The 25,847-nt window shown below is 39.9% G+C and overlaps 1 protein-coding gene and 1 long non-coding RNA gene across 5 annotated transcripts in view; both read right to left on the bottom strand.

Moving 5' to 3' along the window:
• Positions 1-21,522, bottom strand: part of POLE4 (DNA polymerase epsilon 4, accessory subunit) — a 92,472-nt gene extending 70,950 nt beyond the window's left edge. For 3 of the 4 annotated variants that reach the window (XR_014326642.1, XM_082851720.1, XM_082851721.1), the window contains exons 1-3: positions 21,293-21,522; positions 20,592-20,676; positions 19,876-19,917 (exon numbers count right to left, since the gene is read on the bottom strand). Coding sequence is in view for 3 of the 4 variants with exons in the window: in XM_082851720.1 (XP_082707846.1) it covers positions 19,876-19,917; positions 20,592-20,676; positions 21,293-21,502 (337 nt within the window). In the remaining variant the exon portion in view is untranslated. Of the gene's footprint in view, positions 1-2,612; positions 2,989-19,875; positions 19,918-20,591; positions 20,677-21,292 lie in introns of those variants that run through there. The other variant, XM_082851722.1, reaches the window with a different exon arrangement.
• LOC309969797 lies at positions 6,497-6,605 on the bottom strand. The gene is made up of 2 exons (XR_014326643.1): positions 6,566-6,605; positions 6,497-6,535 (listed from the first exon to the last, which is right to left on the bottom strand). It is a non-coding gene; the product is annotated as an uncharacterized lncRNA (long non-coding RNA).
• Positions 21,523-25,847: the final 4,325 nt, after the last annotated feature.

Below are 25,847 nucleotides of genomic sequence, written 5' to 3'. Positions count from 1 at the left end.
AGGTACATTCCATACAATGGAATACTACACAGAAATAAAAAGAAACAAACTACTGATACACGCAACATAAATGAATCTCAAATGCATTATTAAGGAAGCCAGGCTCAAAAGTCTACAAACTGTATGATTCCATTTATGAAGGCAAACTATGTGGGCAATAAATAGATCAGTGGTTGCCAGGAGCTGGCACACTGGTTGGGTGGGAGAGGACTATAAAGAGGCAGCAACGAGGGAATTTTTGTGGTGGTGTAACTTTTCTAATCTTTGATTGAGATGGTCATTAAATGCATTTATCAAAACTCATAAAACTATACACTAAAAGGGGTGAATTTTGCTGAAAAAAAAAGGGCAGTTCATAAAAGAAAAACATGTCATATGGAAGAAACTTTAGAATAAACCACTCAACTGATAAGAGGGAAAACTCAGGAAGGGTAAGTGATTAACAGTTTTATCTAAGGTAGTAGGAGTAGTGAGATGAGAACCAAAGTCTCTTGACCCGTCCAGGATCCTTTCTACTACAGCAATATTTTCCAATGCTGTTTTACCTTGACCCCCAGTAAGAAATACACCATTACCACAAAGTTGGCAGCTTAAACCAACACTCATTTATTATCTTACAGTTCTGCAGGTTAGAAGTCTGGCACAGTGTGACCAGATTATCTGCTCTGGGTCTCACCAGGCCAAAGTGAAGGTGTCAGCTGACCTGGGCTTTTTCTGGAGGCTCTAAGGGACAACCCATTTCCAAGACCAGGCAAGTTACCGGCAGAATTAAGTTCAATACAGTTATGGGACTGAGGTCATTTCCTTGCTGGCTGTCAGCCAGCAGTTGTTATCATCTTCTAAAGGCTGCCACATTCCTTGGTTCATGACCCTCTCCATCTTCAAAGCCAGCAACAATAGATCATGTCCTTTTCATGCTTTGAATCTTTCTGATGTCTTCTTCTGCCACATCTCTATAACTTCTACCCTCAGCCAGGAGAAAGCTCTGCTTTTAAGAGTTCATGTGATTACTTTGGGGCTGGCCAGACAATCCAGGATCATCTATTTTAAAGTCTACTGATTAGTAACCTTAATTACATATGCAACATTCCCTCTTGCCATGTAACATATTCACAAGCATGACACCAGGGGCAAAGGTCATGGGGGCCAAAGCTGTGCCCACCACATAGATTTTCCACAATGATGTAATATACACACATATAAATGAAACAAACTTACCTTTCACTCAGTTCAACACTCCACTGCTTTTATTATTTTAAAATGACAGTGGCAACATAGTACATTGATTTCATGTCCTATTAATGGGCTGCAACCTCTAAGTTTATCTTGAAAAAAGGCCTGCATTCCCTTTTAAATTCCAATCTGCAATAATACAAGGCCCATGGAAGGGCCTCAGGGGCCTGGGTAACCCCTGAAATTACATGCAAAGTTCTGGTACTAACTAATCCTAAGAAAAACAAACAAACCCATGTCGGGGACAGTCTGCTGGATACCTCCCCAGTGCTACCGAAGGCTATCGTGGTCATGAAAAGAGAAAACAGACCAGAGGAGACTAGGAGACATGACAAGTAAATGTAATGTACTGGATTGGATCTTAGAACAGAAAAAGGATATTAATGGGAAAATGAGAAATCCAAAAAGTCTGGAGTTTAGTTAATAGTGATATAAATGTCAGTTTCTTAGGTTTGACAAATGTACCTGGCAATGTAAGATGTTAACAATGGGGAACTAGGTGAGGAGTATACAAGAACTCTGTACCATCTTTGCAGCTTTTCTGTAAATCAGTATTATTCTAAAAGAAAATTTACTTATAAAACATTACAAGATTGAGCATCTGCACATCCTTCTAGGGAGATTTATAGACTTTATACCTCCTATTCATGATCCAAAAATATTTAAGTCCCACTGTCCAAGGCTTCCTACTGCTTTCCTTAACCACTACTTTCTAAGTACTCTGCCTCCTTCCTCCTATGTCACCCACACCTTCTCAAAAAACAAGATTTAACTAGGGCCTGGGGAAGGGAAGAATGGGGAATTATTTTCTAATGGGTTCAGTTTCAGTGTGGGAAGATGAAAAATATTCTGGAGATGGATGATGGTGATAACAATGGGAATAAATGCCACAGAGCTGTACACTTAAAAGTGGTTAAAATGATACATTTTATGTTATGTATATTTTACAATTTTAAAAATAAAGGAATGGGTACTGATACATGCTATAACATAGATAAACCTTACAAAACATTATCTTAAGCGAAAGAAGGCAGACACAAAATACCACCTACTATGTAATTCCCTTAACAATGCTCCAAAATTGACTATAGCAACAGTTTTACATATCTGTGAATATATTAAAAACTACTGAAATGTACACTTTAAATGGATAAATTGTATGGTAGGTGAATTATATCTCAATAAAGCTACTGAAATATTTTAACTGGTTTTAAATCTAGGATCACATTTATTTGACCTCTGAAGACCTTAAGTGACATCCTATAAATTCTGGAGCCACACTCTGCTGATGTGCTAAAAAAATGAACAAATAAATGAAAGACTGGGGTTTACAATGGCTAGCAGGGAAGATCAGAAAAATCTGTGGCTAGGCATGGTGGCTCTCCAGTCATGACGCAAGAACAAAGGCAAGATGATAAAACACACTAGGTTGAGGTTGATCAGAAACTTTTATTTGGTCCTTATCATTTATTAAGCAACCTACAAAATCATTTTTGATATCTCTACCACAAGCAGCAGCAGCTGCATCCAGGCCAGAAATGGAAGACACAAGTAGTGGAAGACCTTATAAAGAAAAGCTAACCGGTGAGATCTCTGCTTATCCAGGCTTAGGTGAAGGCAGAACAGGAAAAGTGTGTAAGTCCAGTATTCCAAAGACTCTTCTTCTTCAAAGCTGAGACCTGCAGAGGGCCTAGCTGAAGGATGCAGGTACAGGCTCACAAAACTGCCCAAGGCTCAGCAATCAATCCAAAGTACCTAAAAACACAAAGAGCAATGTTGAAAGCAAGGTGCCTCAAGAGCTGGATGAATGTAGCAAACTGGGCAAAGTTAAGTGGCAGCTGCTTTGGTACTGGCAGTTCTTCTAAGACCAAAATACTCATTTTGAGGAATATCCATCCAAAAGATCCTTGGGGAAGAACATGTCATTACAGAGGCTGGGCAGTTGGGTCTGGAGAGTTCAATTTAGAGGTGGGAAAAGGGCTAAGAAATTGTGTTGGTTAATGAGCATCTGTGGAGACTACAACAAGGGGTGAGTGATACAAAATAAATAAGTTTTCTAAGCAAAATGTATAATCTTTGAAAAAGTTCCAAGTCAAGATGGGAAACTGGGGACTTCCCTGGTGGCACAGTGGTTAAGAATCCTCCTGCCATTGTAGAGGACATGGGTTCGATACCTGGTCTGGGAAGATCCCACATGCCATGGAGCAAATAAGCCCGTGTGCCACAACTACTAAGCCTGCACTCTAGAACCTGCGAGCCACAACTACTGAGCCCATATGCTGCAACTACTGAAGCCCACATGCCAGATCCCGTGCTCCGCAACAAGACAAGCCACCACGAGAAGCCTGCGCACCGCAACAAAGAGTAGCCTCCACTCGCCGCAACTAGAGAAAGCCTGCACGAAGCAATGAAGACCCAATGCAGCCAAAAATAAAATTTTTTTTTAAACTTTAAAAAAAGAAGGGAAACTGGACCCTCAAGTTTGTATGCCCTCCCATGCAAGATTCCACGTGAAAGGAAAAAAATCTTTTAACAGGTATATAAATCTACAACAAAGAGATTTGGTTGAAACAAAAAACTGACTGACAGAAATCTGACTGAAGTGTGTTTATAAATAGGGCAGAGGAAAATAAGCCTACAATAAACAGAGGGGTGTGCAGCAGAGGTGGGAACCCATCTAACTAGAAAACTCATGGGGAGGATCTAGACTGACACCAAAAATGACAGAAAGAGATGCAAGGCTAACATGGGTAATGACTCGAGGGTCTATATGAGAAACAGTTGACCACATCTCCTCACAACCCTCCCAGTGTGCAGCACTACCAGAAAACAAGCATATAAACTAAATCTAACTTGAAAAAAAATCAGCAGGCTCTCTTCTAAAGAACTAAATGAATTATCTGGAGAACAAGCGGCTTCTGAAAATTCCAGCTTCCCACAGTCAAGTTTTCTGCAATTCTGGCCTTTGGAGGCCCCCAACATAACATCTGGTCCCACCCACTACCCACACTAAAGTAAAACTGAAAGGCAATAACCACACTCCATACACATACATACACAGGTTCCAAAGAGCTTTCTTATTCCCTCATTCTAAAATAGAATAAAAATTACAAGGCATTTGAAGAAAGCCTATCCAGTAAAAGGAAAGATTTGAAAGAATAATTCAGGGAAAAGAACACATAAGAAAAGAACAAAACAAAGCAAAAAAATCTCAAAATTTTTTTAATAGCCTCTGCTTTTGATAATGTCAAATTTCTGCTGATACCAACTGACAGAACTGATTATTTTTAAAAAAAAAATCCTTCAGGCATTAAATAGGCCTCAAGAAAGGCAAACCCAAAATCTAGAGAAGGCAAAAACACAAAGAAAACCCAGCCTCCAAAACTGTTTTTACCTCAGGGGAATCTGCCAATCCAAAAGAGAGCTGAAAAACGTTTGCAATTTTGGCTAAGCAAATGAAGGGTCAAATCTGAGAATCTGCCCAAGTGGAAAGGTTTGATAATTTCCCCCTTTCTAAAAGCTGGATTCCCAAAAGGCTACACCCTCAGAATAAGGCTGAACTAGAATTAAATCAGTCCCCTCACAGACCTGCCATCACAGTTGATATCACCACAGTGATCAATGAATCCTCAAGTCTTAGATTCAAAAAGGAGGTTCTGCACTGATACATGCCCCTAGGTGTCTTGCAGAAGCAAATGAAAATCTTTGAAGAAAGGTCTCACTATACTGGCCTCAAATAATTATCCAACAAATTATTTTTTCAAATATTAATACAATGACAAATATACCAAGATAGGGCTTCCCTGGTGGTGCAGTGGTTGAGAGTCCGCCTGCCAATGCAGGGGACACAGGTTCGTGCCCCAGTCTGGGAAGATCCCATATGCCGCAGAGCGGCTAGGCACATGAGCCATGGCCACTGAGCCTGCGCGTCTAGAGCCTGTGCTCCGCGACGGGAGAGGCCACAACAGTGAGAGGCCCGCGTACCGCAACAATATATATATATATATATATATATATACACTAAGATAACTAAGCAAATAGTATAAGACCATGACACAGTACCAACAGAAACAATAGACAGAAAAGTAAATAAATAAGCCAGGCTTAAAAGGCTTTGGATATTAGATTGGACACAGACTATAAACAATTATACATACTACGTTTAGTGAAATAAAAGACAAGCTTCAAAACATCTGCAGCAAATACAAACTGACAAAATATATTTGAAAAATAACTAAATGGAATTCACAGAAAATGAAAAATACAAAAACAAGAACTGAAACTAATAAATCAAAAGGAAAGTTTAAAGGAGACAAGGCTACTGAACAGAGAATTAATAAAATGGAAGGTCAGAAAAATTATATATAATACATCATGGAGTGGCAAAATGATGGTTGACTTTTAGCATACATTTAATGTGAATCCCAGAGAGAAAGGAGAAAGAAAAAGAGAAAGGAGAGACAAAGAGACTTCTCCAGCACACATGAAAGACATCAATCCATAGATTTAAAAAGCCTAAGCAGTTGCTGCCGCCACCAAGAAGCCTGTGTGTGAACACAGGTTATTATCCACAACCCCCTTCCGGGGAGCCTGTGCAGCCCGCCACTGCCAGGGTCCCAGGATGCAGGGACAACTCCCCCGGGAGAACGCACGGCGCACCTCAGGCTGGTGCAATGTCACGCCGGCCTCTGCCACTGCAGGCTCCCCCTACATTCTGTTCCCCTCCCTCCCCCCAGCCTGAGTGAGCCAGAGCCCCCGATTCAGCGACTCCTTTAACCCCGTCCGGTCTGAGTGAAGAACAGATTCCCTCCGGTGACCTACACGCAGAGGCGGGGCCAAATCCAAAGCTGAGCCCCTGGGAGCTGTGAGAACAAAGAAGAGAAAGGGAAATCTCTCCCAGCAGCCTCAGAAGCAGCGGATTAAAGCTCCACAATCAACTTGATGTACCCTGCATCTGTGGGATACATGAATAGACAACGAATCATAATCAAATTGAGGAGGTGGACTTTGAGAGCAAGATTTATAATTTTTTCCCCTTTTCCTCTTTTTTGTGAATGTGTATGTGTATGCTTCTGCATGAGATATTGTCTGTATAGCTTTGCTTCCACCATTTGTCTTAGGGTTCTGTCTGTTGTTTTTGTTTATTTTTAAATTTTTTTTCCTTAATAATTATTTTTTAATAACTTTATTATATTTTATCTTATTTTATTTTACTTTATCTTCTTTCTTTTTTTCCTTCCTTCCCTCCTTCCTTCCTCCCTCCCTCCCTTCTTTCTTTCTTTCCTTCTTTCCTTCTTTCTCTCTTTCTCTCTTTCTTTCTTTCTACTTCTACTAATTCTTTCTTTCTACTTTTTCTCCCTTTTATTCTGAGCCATTTGGATGAAAGGCTCTTGGTGCTACAACCAGGAGTCAGTGCTGTGCCTCTGAGGTGGGAGAGCCACCCTCAGGACACTGGTCCTCAACAGACCTCCCAGCTCCACATAATAACGAACGGCGAAAATCTCCCAGAGATCTCCATCTCAACACCAGCACCCAGCTTCACTCAACGACCAGCAAGCTACAGTGCTGGACATCCTATGGCAAACAACTAGCAAGACAGGAACACAACCCCACCCATTAGCAGAGAGGCTGCCTAAAATCATAATAAGTCCACAGACACCCCAAAACACACCACCAGACGTGGACCTGACCACCAGAAAGACAAGATCCAGCCTCATCACCAGAACACAGGCACTAGTCCCCTCCACCAGGAAGCCTTCACAACCCACTAAAACAACCTTAGCCACTGGGGACAGACACCAAACACAACGGGAACTACGAACCTGCAGCCTGCAAAAAGGAGACCCCAAACACAGTAAGATAAGCAAAATGAGAAGACAGAAAAACACACAGCAGATGAAGGAGCAAGATAAAAATCCACAAGGCCTAAAACATGAAGAGGAAATAGGCAGTCTACCTGAAAAAGAATTCAGAATAATGATAGTAAAGATGATCCAAAATCTTGGAAACAGAATGGAGAAAATGCAAGAAACAGTTAACAAGGACCTAGAAGAACTAAAGATAAAACCAACAATGATGAACAACACAATAAATGAAATTAAAAATACTCTAGATGGGATCAATAGCAGAATAACTGAGGCAGAAGAACGGATAAGTGACCTGGAAGATAAAATAGTGGAAATAACTACTGCAGAGCAGAATAAAGAAAAAAGAATGAAAAGAACTGAGAACAGACTCAGAGACCTCTGGGACAACATTAAACGCACCAACATTCGAATAATAGGGGTTCCAGAAGAAGAAGAGAAAAAGAAAAGGTCTGAGAAAATATTTCAAGAGATTACTGTTGACAACTTCCCTAATATGGGAAAGGAAATAGTTAATCAAGTCCAGAAAGCACAGAGAGTCCCATATAGGATAAACCCAAGGAGAAATATACCAAGACACATATTAATCAAACTGTCAAAAATTAAATACAAAGAAAACATATTAAAAGCAGCAAGGGAAAAACAACAAATAACACACAAGGGGATCCCAATAAGGTTAACAGCTGATCTTTCAGCAGAAACTCTGCAAGCCAGAAGGGACTGGCAGGACATATTTAAAGTGATGAAGGAGAAAAGCCTGCAACCAAGATTACTCTACCCAGCAAAGATCTCATGCAGATTTGATGGAGAAATTAAAAACTTTACAGACAAGCAAAACCTGAGAGCGTTCAGCACCACCAAACCAGCTTTGCAACAACTGCTAAAGGAACTTCTCTAGGCAAGAAACACAAGAGAAGGAAAAGACCTACAAAGACGAACCCAAAACAATTAAGAAAATGGGAATAGGAACATACATATCGATAATCACCTTAAATGTAAATGGATTAAATGCTCCCACGAAAGACACAGATTGGCTGAATGGATACAAAAACAAGACCCATATATTTGCTGTCTACAAGAGACCCACTTCAGACCTAGAGATACATACAGACTGAAAGTAAGGGGATGGAAAAATATATTTCATGCTAATGAAAACCAAAAGAAAGCTGGAGTAGCAATTCTCATACCAGACAAAATAGACTTTAAAATAAAGACTATTAGAAGAGACAAAGAAGGACACTATATAATGATCAAGGAATTGATCCAAGAAGAAGATATAACAATTGTAAATATTTATCCACACAACATAGCAGCACCTCAATACATAAGGGAAATACTAACAGCCATAAAAGGGGAAAACGACAGTAACACATTCATACTAGGGGACTTTAACACCTCACTTTCACCAATGGACAGATCATCCAAAATGAAAATAAATAAGGAAACACAAGCTTTAAATGATACATTAAACAAGATGGACTTAATTGATATTTATAGGACATTCCATCCAAAAACAACAGAATACACATTTTTTTCAAGTGCTCATGGAACATTCTCCAGGATAGATCATATCTTGGGTCACAAGTCAAGCCTTGGTAAATTTAAGAAAACTGAAATTGTTTCAAGTATCTTTTCCGACCACAATGTTATGAGACTAGATATCAATTACAGGAAAAGATCTGTAAAAAACACAAACACATGGAGGCTAAACAATACACTACTGAATAACGAAGTGATCACTGAAGACATCGAATAGGAAATCAAAAAATACCCAGAAACAAATGACAATGGAGACATAACAACCCAAAATCTATGGGATGCAGCAAAAGCAGTTCTAAGAGGGAAGTTTATAGCAATACAATCCTACCTTAAGAAACAGGAAACATCTCAAATAAACAACATAACCTTGCACCTAAAGCAATTAGGGAAAGAAGAACAAAAAAAACCCAAAGTTAGCAGAAGGAAAGAAATCATAAAGATCAGATCAGAAATAATTGAAAAAGAAATGAAGGAAATGAGAGCAAATATCAATAAAATTAAAAGCTGGTTCTTTGAGAAGATAAACAAAATTGATAAACCATTAGTCAGACTCATCAAGAAAAAAAGGGAGAAGACTCAAAACAATAGAATTAGAAATGAAAAAGGAGAAGTAACAACTCACACTGCAGAAATACAAAAGATCATGAGAGATTACTACAAGCAACTCTATGCCAATAAAATGGACAATCTGGAAGAAATGGACAAATTCTTAGAAATGCACAACCTGCCAAGTCAGAATCAGGAAGAAATAGAAAATATGAACAGACCAAACACAAGCACTGAAATTGAAACTGTGATTAAAAATCTTCCAACAAACAAAAGCCCAGGACCAAATGGCTTCACAGGCGAATTCTATCAAACATTTAGAGAAGAGCTAACACCTATCCTTCTCAAACTCTTCCAAAATATATCAGAGGGCACTCCCAAACTCATTCTACGAGGCCACCATCACCCTGATACCAAAACCAGACAAGGATGTCACAAAGAAAGAAAACTACAGGCCAATATCACTGATGAACATAGATGCAAAAATCCTCAACAAAATACTAGCAAACAGAATCCAACAGCACATTAAAAGGATCATATACCATGATCAAGTGGGGTTTATTCCAGGAATGCAAGGATTCTTCAATATACGCAAATCAATCAACGTGATACACCATATTAACAAACTGAAGGAAACACCATATGATCATCTCAATAGATTCAGAGAAAGCTTTTGACAAAATTCAACACCCATTTATGATTTAAACCCTGCAGAAAGTACACATAGAGGGAACTTTCCTCAACATAATAAAGGCCATATATGACAAACCCACAGCCAACATCATACTCAATGGTGAAAAACTGAAAGCATTTCCACTAAGATCAGGAACAAGACAAGGTTGCCCACTCTCACCACTCTTATTCAACATAGTTTTGGAGGTTTTAGCCACAGCAATCAGAGCAGAAAAGGAAATAAAATGAATTCAAATCGGAAAAGAAGAAGTAAAGATGTCACTGTTTTCAGATGACATGATACTATACATGGAGAATCCTAAGATGCTACCAGAAAACTACTAGAGCTAATCAATGAATTTGGTAAAGTAGCAGAATACAAAATTAATGCACAGAAATCTCTGGCATTCCTATACACTAAGGATGAATAATCTGAAAGTGAAATCAAGAAAACACTCCCATTTACCATTGCAACATAAAGAATAAAATATCTAGGATAAACCTAGTTAAGGAGACAAAAGACCTATATGCAGAAAATTATAAGACACTGATGAAAGAAATTAAAGATGATACAAATAGATGGAGAGATATACCATGTTCGTGGATTGGAAGAATCAACATTGTGAAAATGACTTTACTACCCAAAGCAATCTACAGATTCAATGCAATCCCTATCAAACTATCACTGGTATTTTTCACAGAACTAGAACAAAAAATTTCACAATTTCTATGGAAACACAAAAGACCCCGAATAGCCAAAGCAATCTTGAGAACGAAAAACGGAGCTGGAGGAATCAGGCTCCCTGACCTCCGACTATACTACAAAGCTACAGTAATCAAGATAGTATGGTACCGGCACAAAAACAGAAAGATAAATCAATGGAACAGGATAGAAAGCCCAGAGATAAACCCACGCACGGTCACCTTATCTTTGATAAAGGAGTCAGGAATGTACAGTGGAGAAAGGACAGCCTCTTCAATAAGTTGTGCTGGGAAAACTGGACAGCTACATGTAAAAGTATGAGATTAGATCACTCCCAAACACCATATACAAAAATAAGCTCAAAATGGATTACAGACCTAAATGTAAGGCCAGAAACTATCAAACTCTTAGAGGAAAACATAGGCAGAATACTCTATGACATAAATCACAGCAAGATCCTTTTTGATCCACCTCCTAGAGAAATAGAAATAAAAAAATAAAAATAAACAAATGGGACCTAATGAAACTTCACAGCTTTTGCACAGCAAAGGAAACCATAAACAAGACCAAAAGACAACCCTCAGAATGGGAGAAAATATTTGCAAATGAAGCAACTGACAATGGATTAATCTCCAAAATTTATAAGCAGCTCATGCAGCCCAATAACAAAAAAACAAACAACTCAATCCAAAAATGGGCAGAAGACCTAAATAAACATTTCTCCAAAGAAGATATACAGACTGCCAACAAACACATGAAAGAATGCTCAACATCATTAATCATTAGAGAAATGCAAATCAAAACTACAATGAGATATCATCTCACACCAGTCAGAATGGCCATCATCAAAAAATCTAGAAACAATAAATGCTGGAGAGGGTGTGGAGAAAAGGGAACCCTCTTGCACTGTTGGTGGGAATGTAAATTGATACAGCCACTGTGGAGAACAGTATGGAGGTTCCTCAAAGAACTAAAAATAGAACTACCATATGACCGAGCAATCCCACTACTGGGCATATACCCTGAGAAAACCATAATTCAAAAAGAGTCACGTACCAAAATGTTCATTGCAGCTCTATTTACAATAGCCCGGAGATGGAAACAACCTACGTGCCCATCATCGGATGAATGGATAAAGAAGATGTGGCACATATATACAATGGAATATTACTCAGCCATAAAAGGAAACGAAATTGAGCTATTTGTAATGAGGTGGATAGACCTAGAGTCTGTCATACAGAGTGAAGTAAGTCAGAAAGAGAAAAACAACCACCATTTGCTAATACATATATATGGAATCTAAGGAAAAAAAAAAAAGGTCATGAAGAACCTAGGGGTAAGACAGGAATAAAGACACAGACCTACTAGAGAATGGACTTGAGGATATGGGGAGGGGGAAGGGTAAGCTGTGACAAAGTGAGAGAGAGGCATGGACATATATACACTAACAAACGTAAGGTAGATAGCTAGTGGGAAGCAGCCGCATAGCACAGGGAGATCAGCTCGGTGCTTTGTGAGCGCCTGGAGGGGTGGGATAGGGACGGTGGGAGGGAGAGAGACGCAAGAGGGAAGAGATATGGCAACATATATATATGTATAACTGATTCACTTTGTTATAAAGCAGAAACTAACACACCATTGTAAAGCAATTGTACCCCAATAAAGATGAAAGAAAAAAAGCCTAAGCAGACTACGTAAAAGGAAATTATACCTAGATAATGAGTGAAACTACAGAATAAATAAAGAGAAAATCTTCAAAGCAGATAGAAAAAAGGGACAAATTTGCTTCAAAAGAGAGAAGAATGATTGTTTCAAGGTGCTAAAACAAAATTCCACCTAGAATTCTATATTCAGCAAAATATCTTTCAATTAAGAAAGTAAATCAGTGAGCCAGAGCAGGTAGAGAAAAAAAATAAAATAAAGGCTTTTTTATACCAAAAAAGAAAAGCAGAGTTTGCTACCATCAGACCCTTTAGGATTTACTTCAGAAAGAAAGAAATGATCACAAACGGAGGAGCAGAAATATAAAAAGGAAAGATGACCAAAGACAGGATAAATATATGGATAAATTTATATATCATTGTCTGAATAATATAGCAATAATATAATATAGCCTTATGTGGATTGACAAAGACAACACAAAATAGGTGACAATACCAACATAAGTGGGGGATGAGGGACTTGTAAATTGAGCTAATGGATTCTAAGATCCCATTTTGTTGAGGATAAAGGAAAAGGTACTAACACTAGGCTCTGATAAATTAAGGATGCATGTAGTAACTGGTAGGGTAGCAAAAAAAAGAGTATACAACTTCCAAATTGAGAGGGAAAACTGAATAAGTTATACTCAAAAAAAGGTAAAAAATGGAAAGAAAAGAATAAAATAAGACAGATAGAAAGCACAAAATAGGATGGTACTTCTAACCCATATATATCATTAACTACATTAAATTAAATGCCCCACTTAAAGACAAAGAATATAAGCCTTAAAATAATTCACATCACACACATCAAAAATACATCCACATGTGGAGGAATTCTCACTGAAAACTACCTGGAGACTGTCAGAACTCCTGTACAACCAAAGCTGTAAGAAAGATCCACACAGAGTCAGGTAGGAAGGGAAGAGAAGTGGTCAGATTGGGACAGCCTTGGAGATTCTCCCTGGGTAGGGAGCAGTTTGAATCACAACATGGGCACCCCAGCTCTGGGGTCCAACACAAGGAGGACGAGTCCTCTTAGCTGGTTTGAAATCCAGTGGGACTGACTGTGGCTGTAAGAAACCTAGACTCCACTCGTGAAGGGTGCACACACGATTGCTTACTCCCAAAACAAGGCAGAGGAAGCAGACTGAAACTGTGACCACCCAGTGCGTGCCCCAGCCCACACCAAGCACCCCCTCCAGCCCCCCTTACTCCACAGCACAGCTCCACCCTAGGGCTAAGGTTGCCACAGCTGAGGAGAGCACACAGTTGTGAGGGACGGAGCTGGCTTGGATCTGGCACAACATCTGAATAGAGCAAGGGAACCCATGACTGGAGGTCACAGGGCAGCAAATCAGGAGTGGTCTGGAGTTCTGACTGGTGCTGGGACCACCCCAGCACGTACCCCAGTCCACATCAAATGCCCACTCTGGCCCCTCTTGCTCCACAGCCGTTCTCCACTGGGGCAAAGGCTGCCACTGCAGAGGAAAGTGCACAACTGTGGAGGACAGAGTAGGCTCAAACTTGGCACAGCACCCAAACAGGGAAAGAGCACCCATTACTAGCATTCACAGGGGCAGCACATCACAAGCAGTCTGTAGCTCTGACTGGTGCCAGGACCATCCAAGTGCAGGCACCAGCCTCCACTGGGTGCCCAATCCAGACCCTCTGGTTCCAGCACTGCTCCCCTCAGAGCAAAGGTGCTGATGTGGGGAGCGGGGAAGAGCACACACTCAAATTGAACAGAACCAACTCAGACCCTACTCTCAGGGTTTCTGCTCCAGCAATTTGGGACCTGACACCACTCCTGATAGGGCAGTGTTAGCAACTGAGGAGTGGAGAAGACCCAGCTCGCACCTGCCTCTGGCTCCAGCCCCTCCATGTCCAGCCCCACCTTCTACCAAGGTGATAGCTGCCAGCACACTCTGGGGTAAGATGTGACTTGTATTCACTTCAGATCCAGCTCTCCCATCAAAGCCACTGAGCACACACAGACTATATAGTGATGCTCCCACACAAGCACACCCCTTCAAGACCAGGATGGTAACTGTTTCACCAAATTTCACAGAGACAGAGAAAGTTAAGCAAAATGAGAAGACAAAGGAATTTCTTTAAAATGAAAGAACAAGGAAAAAACCCTGAAAAAACAACTAATGAAACAGAAATAAGTAATTTACCAGATAAAAAGTTCAAAGCATTAGTAAACAAGAGTGCTAACTGAACTAGGGAAAAGAACAGATGAACAGTGAAAATTTTTACAAGGAACTAGAAAGTATACGAAAGAACTAGTCAGAACTGAAATGAAAAACACCCCAGAAGGAATTAACAGAAGACTAGGTGATACAGAAGAATGCAAAAATGATCTGAAGATAGAATAACAGAAATCACCCAATCAGAACAGCAAAAAGAAAAACATTAAAAAATGAATATAGTATAAGGGACCTCTGGGACAACATCAAGCATACCAACATTCAAACTATAAGGGGTCCCAGAAGACGAGAGAGAGAGAGAGGGATCAAAAATGTATTTGATGAAATTATGGCTGAATACTTCCTGATCCTGAAGAAGGAAACAGATATCCAGATAAATAAAGCAGAAATGTTAAAGAGTCTTCTTTACGTGGAAAATAAAAGGCTACCACAGGAAGAAAGAATCTATAGGAAAGGAAAAATCCCAATTGTATAGGCAAATATATATTAAAAGGCTGTGGATCAACCTCTGAAATAAGCTAGTATGAAGATTAAAAGACAAAAACCAGAGAATTCCCTGGTGGTCCAGTGGTTAGGACTCAGTGCTTTCACTGCCGTGGGCCCAGGTTTAATCCCTGGTCAGAGAACTAAGATCCTACAAGCCACATAGCACAGCCACAAAAAAAAAAAAAAAAAGGATAAAAAATTGTAAAATCAACTATAACTATAATAACAGTTAAGGAATAAACATAAATATGTAAAATATGACATCAAAACCATAAAACATAGGGGAATGGAGTGAAAAAATGTACATCTTTTAGAATGTGTTTGAACTTAAATGACTACCAGTTTAAAACATGTAGTTATATATAGGTCAACATATATGAACCCCATGGTAACCACAAATCAAAATCCTATAACAGATAAACAAAAACTAGAGAGAAACGAACACAAGCATAACACTAAACAGAATCATCAAAGCACAAGGGAAGAAACTAAAAGCAGAAGAACAGGAAAGAACTATAAAAACCAGAAAACAATGAACAAAATGGCAGTAAGTATGTACCTATCAATAATGACCTTAAATGTCAATGGACTAAATGCTCCAATCATAAGCATAGGGTGGCTGACTGGATGAAAAAACAATACCTATCTATTATGCTGCTTACAAGAGACCCACCTCAAAGCTTCAGACATACACAGACTGAAAGTGTGGGGATGGAAAAAGATATTTCATGCAAATGGAAATAACAAGCAAGCTGGGGTAGCAATAGCCCTCTCAGAAAAAATAGCCTTTAAAACAAAGTCTATAACAAAAGACAAAGAAGGGCATTATATAATGATAAAGGGATCAATACAAAGATAGGATGTAACATTCAATAACATATGCACCTAATATAGGAGTACCTAATACATAAAGCAAACAGTAACAGACATAAAGGGAGAAATTGAGAGTAATACAATAGTAGTAGGGGACTTTGACACCCCACTTACATCAATGGACAGATCATCCAGATACAAAGTCAATAAGGAAACTGTGGTCATAAATGACATATTAGACAAGTTAACTTAAAAGATACCTACAGGATATTCCACCCAAAAACAACAGAATACACATTCTTTTCAAATGCACAAAGAATGTTCTCCAGGACAGATCACATGCCAGTTAACTAAACAAGTCTCAACAAATTTAAGAGGGTAGAAATTATATCAAGCATTTTTTCCCACCACAATGGTATGAAATCAGAAATCAATCACAGGAAGAAAAATGGGGAAAATACAAACATGCAGAGACTAAACATATGCTACTAAAAAACCAATGGGTCACTGAAGGAATCCAAGAGAAAATCAGAAACTACCTCAAGACAAATAAAAATGGAAACACAACTTTCCAAAATCTATGGGATGCAGCAAAAGCAGTTCTAAGAGAAAAATTTGGAGCAACAGAGGCCTACCTCGAGAAATGAGAAAAATCTCAAACAACGTAACCTACCACCTAAAAGAATTAGAAGAAAAAGGACAAAGCCAAAAGTCAGCAGAACAAAGGTAACAATAAAGATCAGAGAGAAAAAAAATGAAACAGAGAAACATAAAACGATAGAAAGATCAATGAAACCAAGAGCTGGTTTTTTGAAAAGATAAACAAAATTGAAGTCTTCAGTCAACTCATCAAGAAAACATGAGGATCCAAATAAACAAAATAAGAGATATAAAAAAATCATAAGAGACTACTACCAACAGTTATATGCCAACAAATTGGGCAATCTAGAAGAAATGGATACATTTCTAGAAACAGACAACATTCCAAGACTGAATGAGAAAGAAATAGATAATCTGAACAGCTGGACCACCAGTAGTGAAACTGAACTATTAATCAAAAAACACCCAGCAAACAAAACTCCAGGACCAGATGGCTTCACAGAGAAATTCTACCAAACATATAAAGAAGAGCTAGTATCTATCCTTCTCAAACTATTCCAAAAACCTGGAGGATGAAACACTCCCAAATTCATTCTACAGTAAGACCACCATTACCCTGATACCAAAACCAGACAAAGAAACTACAAACAAAAAAATTACAGGCCAATTATCACTGATGAATATAAATGCAAACACCCTCAACAAAATACTAGCAAACCAAATCCAATAATATATTTAAAAAGGATCATACAACATGATCAAGTAGCATTTATTCCAGGGATGCAAGGATAATTCAATATTCACAAATCAATCAATGTGATACACCACATTAACAAAAGGAAAGACAAAAACCACATGACCATCTTAACAGACGCAGAAAAAACATTTAACAAAATCCTACACCCTTTTATGATAAAAACGCTCATCAATGTTGTTCCTACCAGACCGGCAAAAATCAAACCCTGATAATACCAAGTGTTGGTGAGAATGAGGAACAGTGGGAACTGTCATACACTGCTGATAGAGATGTGAATCAGGTATACAGGATGTTTGGCAGTATCCAAAAAAGATAAACATATTCTATGCCATACTCATTTCATAAGGAAAGGCTTAAAAAAGAATATATATATACACATACATATTTGCATTAAAATACCCAGAAGATTACACAAGAGACTAATAACTGCTACGTGAAGGGAGGGGACCTATATAAGGGATTAAAGGACAGAGAGGGTAGAGGAAGACTGTTCACAATACCGTTTTTCAACTTCTACACTCAACCTATATAGCATGGAAGATCTAATTATGATAAGGAGGTATGTTTTCAGCCTTGACACAAAGTGAGAGCTAGAAGTGAGCTAAAAACGGGAAAGGAAGGAATAAGAGAACAGTCATACCTTACAAAGTGAGGAGCCAACAAAAAAAAACATATTTTAGTATGTTATATAAATTGTAAAGGTAACAAAGTAACTAAAAATAATGATAAAACTACAAAAAATGAGAAAGGAGGGAAGGGACTGAGAGGGTAGTATAGGTTAGCCAAACCTTCGTTTATCATAGCAGGAAGTCAAAACATAAGATCTACAGTTGACAAATGAACAACAAAACATATTATTCAGAAATATAAGAAGCCATCTGAAAAGCTTAAAACAGAAATAATAAAAGGATGAGGGCCATTTCATTATAAGTCGTTAGGTAACTATTTCACTTTTAAACAGGAATATATACTGACTCAATCAAAAAGAAAAAAAATTTCACTTAGAACATACATATCTAAGGACATAAGAACATTTATTTTACCAGGTACAAAATAATATAATACTGACTAAATCCAAGGGGGCTAAAATGACCAAAATTCAGATCTAGTAATGTAGAATAGAGCAGAGGGATTCAACTACTCAGATTATTGAATCCAAAGATGAAAATGAACACATCCACCACTCAATAAATGGCCATTTATTAAAAATCCAAGCCAAGCACTATGCATGGTATAGGCTAAAGTGGAAAACTTTGTTAAGTTCCCTCCACTTCTATTCCTAGCACCCTCCAATTTATCATCCTGGCACCAGAGGTTGGCAGTTTTATGTCTTTAAACAGAAATTTGATCCCATTGCTCATCTCTTTGAAAAGATGGTAATTAAAAATAAACAGGTAGGAGTGCTCTCTCCAGCAGTACACTTACTTAAATTGTAACGATACAGGGAAGGTTAGCATGGTCCCTGTGCAAGGATGACACACAAATTCATGAAGTATTCCATATTTAAAAATAAAAATAAACAGGTAGGGGCTTCCCTGGTGGCGCAGTGATTCAGAGTCCGCCTGCCGATGCAGGGAACGCGGGTTCGTGCCCCGGTCCGGGAAGATCCCACATGCCGCGGAGCGGCTAGGCCCGTGAGCCATGGCCGCTGAGCCTGCGCGTCCGGAGCCTGTGCTCCGCAATAGGAGAGGCCGCAACAGTGAGAGGCCCGCGTAACGCAAAAAAAAAAAAAAAAAAAAAAAAACCAGGTAGAGTTAGGCTCCAAACATTTTTGATTGAGGAACTGATAGGATGTCAGCCACAAGAAATTGTCTGCCTTAGGTAGGCAGCTAACAAGTTATTTTTAAGAGAAATGAGTAATCAGAAAAGAGACTTAAAAAAGATCTACAAATTAAGAGAATACTCAATAATCTAGGCTCAAAGCTAGCCATGGGAATATATCTTAAAAGACATTTAAAAGAATATATCAAGAGGGCCAGGGGCCTAGGTTGATTACAGATGCAGAACAAAGGAGTAAAAATAGTGAAATAAATAATTCAAGAAAAGATTTCTGAAAGTAATGAGGCTTCAGGGAGATAGTTGAGAACATCCTGGTGTGATAAAGGTGAGAATGAACTGAAGGTGCACGGCTTTCGCAAAGCTCTTCAATCAGAATATATGTAGGAAATAGTAAGCTGATCAGATTTAGGAATTAAGTAGGAGAGAGAGCTCTAAGAGAAGTTAGTTAAAATGAGGTATCTCAAATATTTTCTATTTCAATGACAAGATTTAGTTAGTATACAAGAGTTAATCTAAAATTCCTAAGAACAAATAGATACAGGCCAGAATAGAATCTCACTGCGGCAAAATAATCACTTTACACAGACTGCTGAAGAAGAAAAAAGAACAAGAAGCAACCCTTTAAATGTTGGCAATCATTTCTGATCCCTAGCATTATGATGAGGGGTAAGATTTATATCTAAGAATGGAGATCAAAGTAAGAATCAAACTTCTGAATCCACCTAACTACACTGGGGTCTTTATAGTCCCTTCCATTTTTTTATGGTTAAGCAGTTTTCAGGAAGAAGTTCTAACTACCCAAGAGAATTTGAATTAGAATTTGTTTTTCCTATCTTAATAGGAAATGGGGAGAAAATTATTCCTACATGAACAAGGAAGAACCAGGCCATCGGTTTTATAAGGTTTTGAAGTCAGATCGTTAGCATGGGAAAGACAGGTGGAAATGATTACCCCGTGATAGAGAACTCACCTTCCAGGAAAGCAAATTCATCCACAGCTTCTATTGCATTATCTGAAACACAAGGTAAGGGGACACCTGACTAACTCCGGTCATTTGGGCATCAACCTCTTACAAAAGCACAACCCACAGTGAAGGGCATGAGGCTTTATGCAAATTAGGGGATTTATAAAATTTGTCCCTTGCTATCTTGAGATCCATATCTACTCCACCACCAAATCTTACGTATCAGCTGTCTCTCTGAGAGTAAGAAAATAAGAAAAGCCTGGTTAAATACTGCTCACTGAGGGGAACATCTTTGCTCTGAAAGTCATCAGAGAAGTGTTGCCTATACAGAAGGGAAAGCGAGATTATGGTATATGAAAGCTTACAGATGTTCTAGGGTTACCAGCTAAAAAGTAGAGTCAGAAATCAAACCTCTACTTTCTAGGTGAATAAAAAACAGTCAAGCCTGGTACCATATGGCAGAAGGTATAAAGGGGTCTAGTTAGCTTTGGCAACATCTAGACTCCTTCGGTTCTCTGTCCCAGCACCTCTCCAGCCACCCAAAGCAATTTTCAAAAGGTAGGTTTTTCTGGCACTGTGGCAGCCCAAGAGAAAACATCGTAGGAAGAGACCTGTGGCACCGCTCATCTTACAGTGATGCCGTCTTAAACAGTGTAAGGGAAAACCTCAACCAGCCCTCTCTTGTCTGCCCCCAGATCCAAGATACCAAAGTGACACTCTACCCAAATCTCTCCTCTGAAGGGTTTTTCTCTTCCCCTGTTGAGCACAACAGTAGGCATCTTTTGCAATGGTTTCCACAAACAGTTCCTGTGAAGAAAAGCAGGAAAAAAATTTTAAAAACAATAAAAGTTATAATAAACAAACCAAAATTGAAAAAACAAAACAACCAAGCAGAGTTGTATGGATGAATTCTAGTACAATTCTTGTGTGTGCTTCTGTTGGCGGTGGGGGAACGGACAGGGATGAAAGAGAGGTTCTCAGGGAAGCTGAAGGTTCTCCTGGACTTCATAAAAGTCTAGTCCCCTTCCCCCTCCTGCAGTCGCCCATGACACATCCGTCCCTCCCTCACTTGTAGATCCACCACATTCATTAACTTGAGGTTCCTACAAGTTCAGTGTTAGACTGGAGATGCATATTAAAGTCGTGTTCAGGCCCTCAAGAAGAGGTAGGTATGTTAGCAAACCAGTACAACCACTTTACGCGACGCTTTTTCCGTCCTCCCTTCCTATGCTCACACCTCAGAATCCGGCCCCAGAACCTCTCTCACCTCCCGGTGCTCAGCACAACCCGCCCCAGATCCTCTTCTGGCTCTCCGCGTTCCCCAAACCTGGACCAAAGGCTCGCTAAGCCCCGCCCTTCGGAAAGGCCCCGAGCCCCGCCCCTCGCCAGGCACCCCCGCCACCCCATTGTGCCCCGGCCGCACCGCGGCTCGTGCCAGAATGAAAATGGCTTCCTGTCCTGCGAGCGTCACGTCGGGGTCCGCCTTCACCAAGGCCTTCACTCGCGCCAGAGGCAGCCTCGAGAGACGAGCCCCGGGCGCACTCGTCGGGGCATGGGGCTGCGGAGCCGCTGCGTCCCCACCGGTGCCCTCCTCCTCCTGGAAAGCCCCGTTTCCAGTCGCCACAGCCGCCATCCACGCCCCGAGCCTACTGCGCGCGCAGCCGCCGACTGTGTGCACGCAAGCGGTGCCGGCCCCCTTCTCGCGCGCGCTGGAAGCCACGCCCCCTACGGGCGCGTGACTCCGCCCCTCACGCGGCGGGGCGCCAGACTTTTTGCCACTCGCAGCGCTTCTGGGGGCCTGGTGGCCTGTCTTGCCGTCACAGATGACTCTGACGCGCCATCCTGCCTAGTTGAGCCCTCTTTTGAGAAATTTGATTGTAAAAGTGACACAGCAGTAATAGAAATATATACAGGAGAAACTTGAACAAGTTTACGTGCTACTGGAAGAGACAGTAAAGTAGAGCAATAAAAATGTAGGAGGGGGATTCCCTGGTGGCGCTAGTGGTTGAGAATCTGCCTGCCAATGCAGGGCACATGGGTTCGAGCCCGGGTCTGGGAAGATCCCGCATACCGCGGAGCAACTGGGCGCGTGAGCCACGACTACTGAGCCTGCGCGTCTGGGTCCTGTGCTCCGCCACAAAAGAGGCCGCGACAGTGAGAGGCCCGCGCACCGCGATGAAGAGTGGCCCCCGCTCGCCGCAACTACAGAAAGCTCTCGCACAGTAAACGAAGACCCAACACAGCCAAAAATAAATTAATTAATTAATTTTTTTAAAATGTAGGAGGGAAAAGAAACAAGTTATGGACATCATTTCAACAATTCTTCCCTCTTTCTCGTGACAAAACCTCATCTATATCAGTTAGGGTCCAATTAAGAGAAAGAAACCGCACAGGGTTTGAGCAGGGAAAGTAATTTGAACAAGAAAGTTTAATATAAAAATTCCTACCTTTAACAGGGAATTGACTATTAAGGGGCAAAGAAAAGTCTAAAGAATAGAGGAATTGCATGTATGTTCCTGGGGCTGGGGTAGAAAACCCAAGGATGGAATGAACATGGGAGAGCACCCCCTCCCAGCAGAGCTGAGATCAAGATCTTGTTGCAGAGGGCCAGCCACGACTCACTGAAGTGCCCGCTGGCAAGACTCATGGGCAATTCACTTTCCTGGGGTGCTTTGGAAAGATGCCTAAGGAGAGGTGCTGCACACTGGTGGCCACTGTGCACTACAAAAACCTGCTCCCAAAACACACTGGGACCAGGAAATGCCCCTTTTTGTCCTCTAGTGCTCTCTACTGATACAGCATAACATCCTAACATCATAATCATCTGGCTGAGGAGAAACGTTCTGACATCACCAGCAAGCAATGAAGATGGACCTGGAGCTAAGACACAATAGGCTGATAGCAGCACACCACACCAGGTTAAATCGAATCCTATGCCTATACTACAGTGACACCCATGCAGCTGTATGTGGATAGAGACAACAACAGAAAACGTCAACAACAAAAACCAAACTGACTGGTCTTACCAGTCTTGTCCTCAGTCTCAAGTGAAAATGAAGGCAACCAACAATCCCACCACATTCTGCTCACTTGCCTACTCACCAGATGATTATTTGACACCTTCTCCTCAATTCACTTGGCTCTCTCTGCTGATGATATCGGTTGCTATTTCACAGAGAAAATAGAAGCACTGAGAATGGAGCTTCTGCCGACCCTCATCACTATGCCTATACACCTAACAGTACCTACACCCAGGTGCTCTGCCTTCCCACCTGCCACTGGACTGAAATGTCATTGCTCCTCTCCAAAGCCATCCCCTCCACGTCTGTCCATTAGATTCCTAACCCTTCTTACCTTCTCAAGGAAATCACTCTGGCATCTCTTTTCTCTCTCTTGCTTTTGCTCCCTTGCTGTCTTTCTCTCCCTCTGCTGAACCATTCCTATCAGCATACATCTTTTTTTTTTTTTTTTAGAACTTTGTATATACCCCTTTATTAGCTTCTGGCAATGGATGTTGCTGGGGAGAACTGTTAGATGAGCTTGATTTTTTTTTTGCCTTATAGAAGAAAAAATGTAGAAAGTACATTACATGTATTACATAACATTACATGTAATGTTATGTAATATATATTTTACATACTATTGTACATATATGCATATACACATATACATTAACACGTGGGTTTTGATATGTATGCATCAATTTTTGTTTTACTATTGTGTGTTTTTTCAGTATACAGATTTACTTCATCATTTAAGGAGTAATTTTTGTTTTTATGATAGGGTTTTTTGTGGGTTTTGGGGGGGGGGTTAAATTTTATTTATTTATTTATTTTATTTATTTGGTTGTGCCAGGTCTTAGTTGCAGCATGTGAACCCTTAGTTGCAACATGTATGCAGGATCTAGTTCCCCGAACAGGGATAGAACCCGGGCCCCCTGCATTGGGAGCGTGGAGTCCTAACCACTGCACCACCAGGGAAGTCCCTATGGTGTTTTTAATGGTTGAATATCTTTTCAGGGATACTAGTTATCCCCAAGTTAGATCATCTTTGTCCTCCATGTTGATTGCCTTGTAATTGTTTTGATTTTGTTCTTTTTTCATTCATTGTGGTTACGTTAAGCCTTTGTTTCATGTCAGTAATTCATTTTATACCTGTGTTTATCTGCTTTCTTTTGTTTCTAATTTACTTATCAGTTTTATAATAATGGCATCTCGACTCTTAATTTGCTTCCATAGCTATATAAACACCAATTTAGTCTCATTCTGTTTTTTCATCATTTGCCATCTAGGTTCTTCTTTTAAGTCTTATTAAAATTTTAAATCACATGAAGCACTTGTGAGCAATTTTCCTGTTTCATAGAGCATGTTTTCTTCCAGATGGGGTTCTTCAACTGTCTTTTGTATACCACCTTCCATTCTTTTAATATTTTACTTTAGCATATTTGTACATTAGCCATACTCTTGTTATTTTTAAAAATGTTGCCTGTACTTAATGGGAGAAGTTCTAGTTAGTCTTCTACTTGCTTGATATAACATAAATGAATTTTCCATGATGCCTTATGATCTATTTGTCCTTTTTGAGTAGTGGTGGGTCCAGTATTTTTTTTAATTTACATCTTTATTGGAGTATAATTGCTTTACATTGTTGTGTTAGTTGCTGCTGTATAACAAAGTGAATCAGCTGTACATATACATGTATCCCCATATCCCCTCCCTCTTGCATCTCCCTCCCACCCTCCCTATCCCACCCCTCTAGGTGGTCACAAAGCACTGAGCTGATCTCCTTGTGCTATGCAGCTGCTTCCCCTAGCTATCTACCTTACGTTTGGTAGTGTATATATGTCCATGCCACTCTCTCACTTCTTCCCAGCTTACCCTTCCCCCTCCCCATGTCTTCAAGTCCATTCTCTAGTAGGTCTGCGTCTTTATTCCTGTCCTGCCCCTAGGTTCTTCAGAACCATTTTTTTTTTTAAGATTCCATATATATGTGTCAGCATACGGTATCTGTTTTTCACTTTCTGACTTACTTCACTCTGTATGACAGACTCTAGGTCCATCCACCTCACTACAAATAACTCAATTTCGTTCCATTTTATGGCTGAGTAATATTCCATTGTATATATGTGCCACACCTTCTTTATCCGTTCATCTGTCGATGGACACTTATATTGCTTCCATTTCCTGGCTATTGTAAATAGAGCTGCAATGAACATTGTGGTACATGACTCTTTTCGAATTATGGTTTTCTCAGAGTATATGCCCAGTAGTGGGATTGCTGGGTTGTATGGTAGTTCTATTTATAGTTTTTTAAGGAACATCCATACTGTTCTCCATAGTGGCTGTATCAGTTTACATTCCCACCAACAGTGCAAGAGGGTTCCCTTTTCTCCACACCCTCAACAGCATTTATTGTTTGTAGATTTTTTTTATGATGGCCATTCTGACTGGGGTGAGGTGCTACCTCATTGTAGTTTTGATTTGCATTTCTCTAATGATTAGTGATGTTGAGCGTCCTTTCATGTGTTTGTTGGCAGTCTGTATATCTTCTTTGGAGAAATGTCTATTTAGGTCTTCTGTTCATTTTTGGATTGGATTGTTTGTTTTTTTGATATTGAGTTGCATGAGCTGTTTGTATATTTTGGAGATTAATTCTTTGTCAGTTGCTTCATTTGCAAATATTTTCTCCCATTCTGAGGGTTGTCTTTTCATCTTGTTTATGGTTTCCTTTGCTGTGCAAGAGCTTTTAAGTTTCATTAGGTCCCATTTGTTTACTTTTGTTTTTATTTCCATTTCTCTAGGAAGTGGGTCAGAAAGGGTCTTGCTGTGATTTATGTCATAGAGTGTTCTGCCTATGTTTTCCTCTAAGAGTTTTGTAGTGTCTGGCTTTACATTTAAGTCTTTAATCCATTTTGAGTTTATTTTTGTGTATGGTGTTAGGGCAGCATACATTTTTACAAAAAATTCGCTCTTGACTCT

Source organism: Leucopleurus acutus (genome assembly GCF_964270905.1).
Source record: "Leucopleurus acutus genome assembly, chromosome: 12".
NCBI classification, from domain to species: Eukaryota; Metazoa; Chordata; class Mammalia; order Artiodactyla; family Delphinidae; genus Leucopleurus; species Leucopleurus acutus.
Note: the sequence above shows the minus strand (reverse complement) of the source record. Positions and strands in the feature narration are given on the sequence as shown.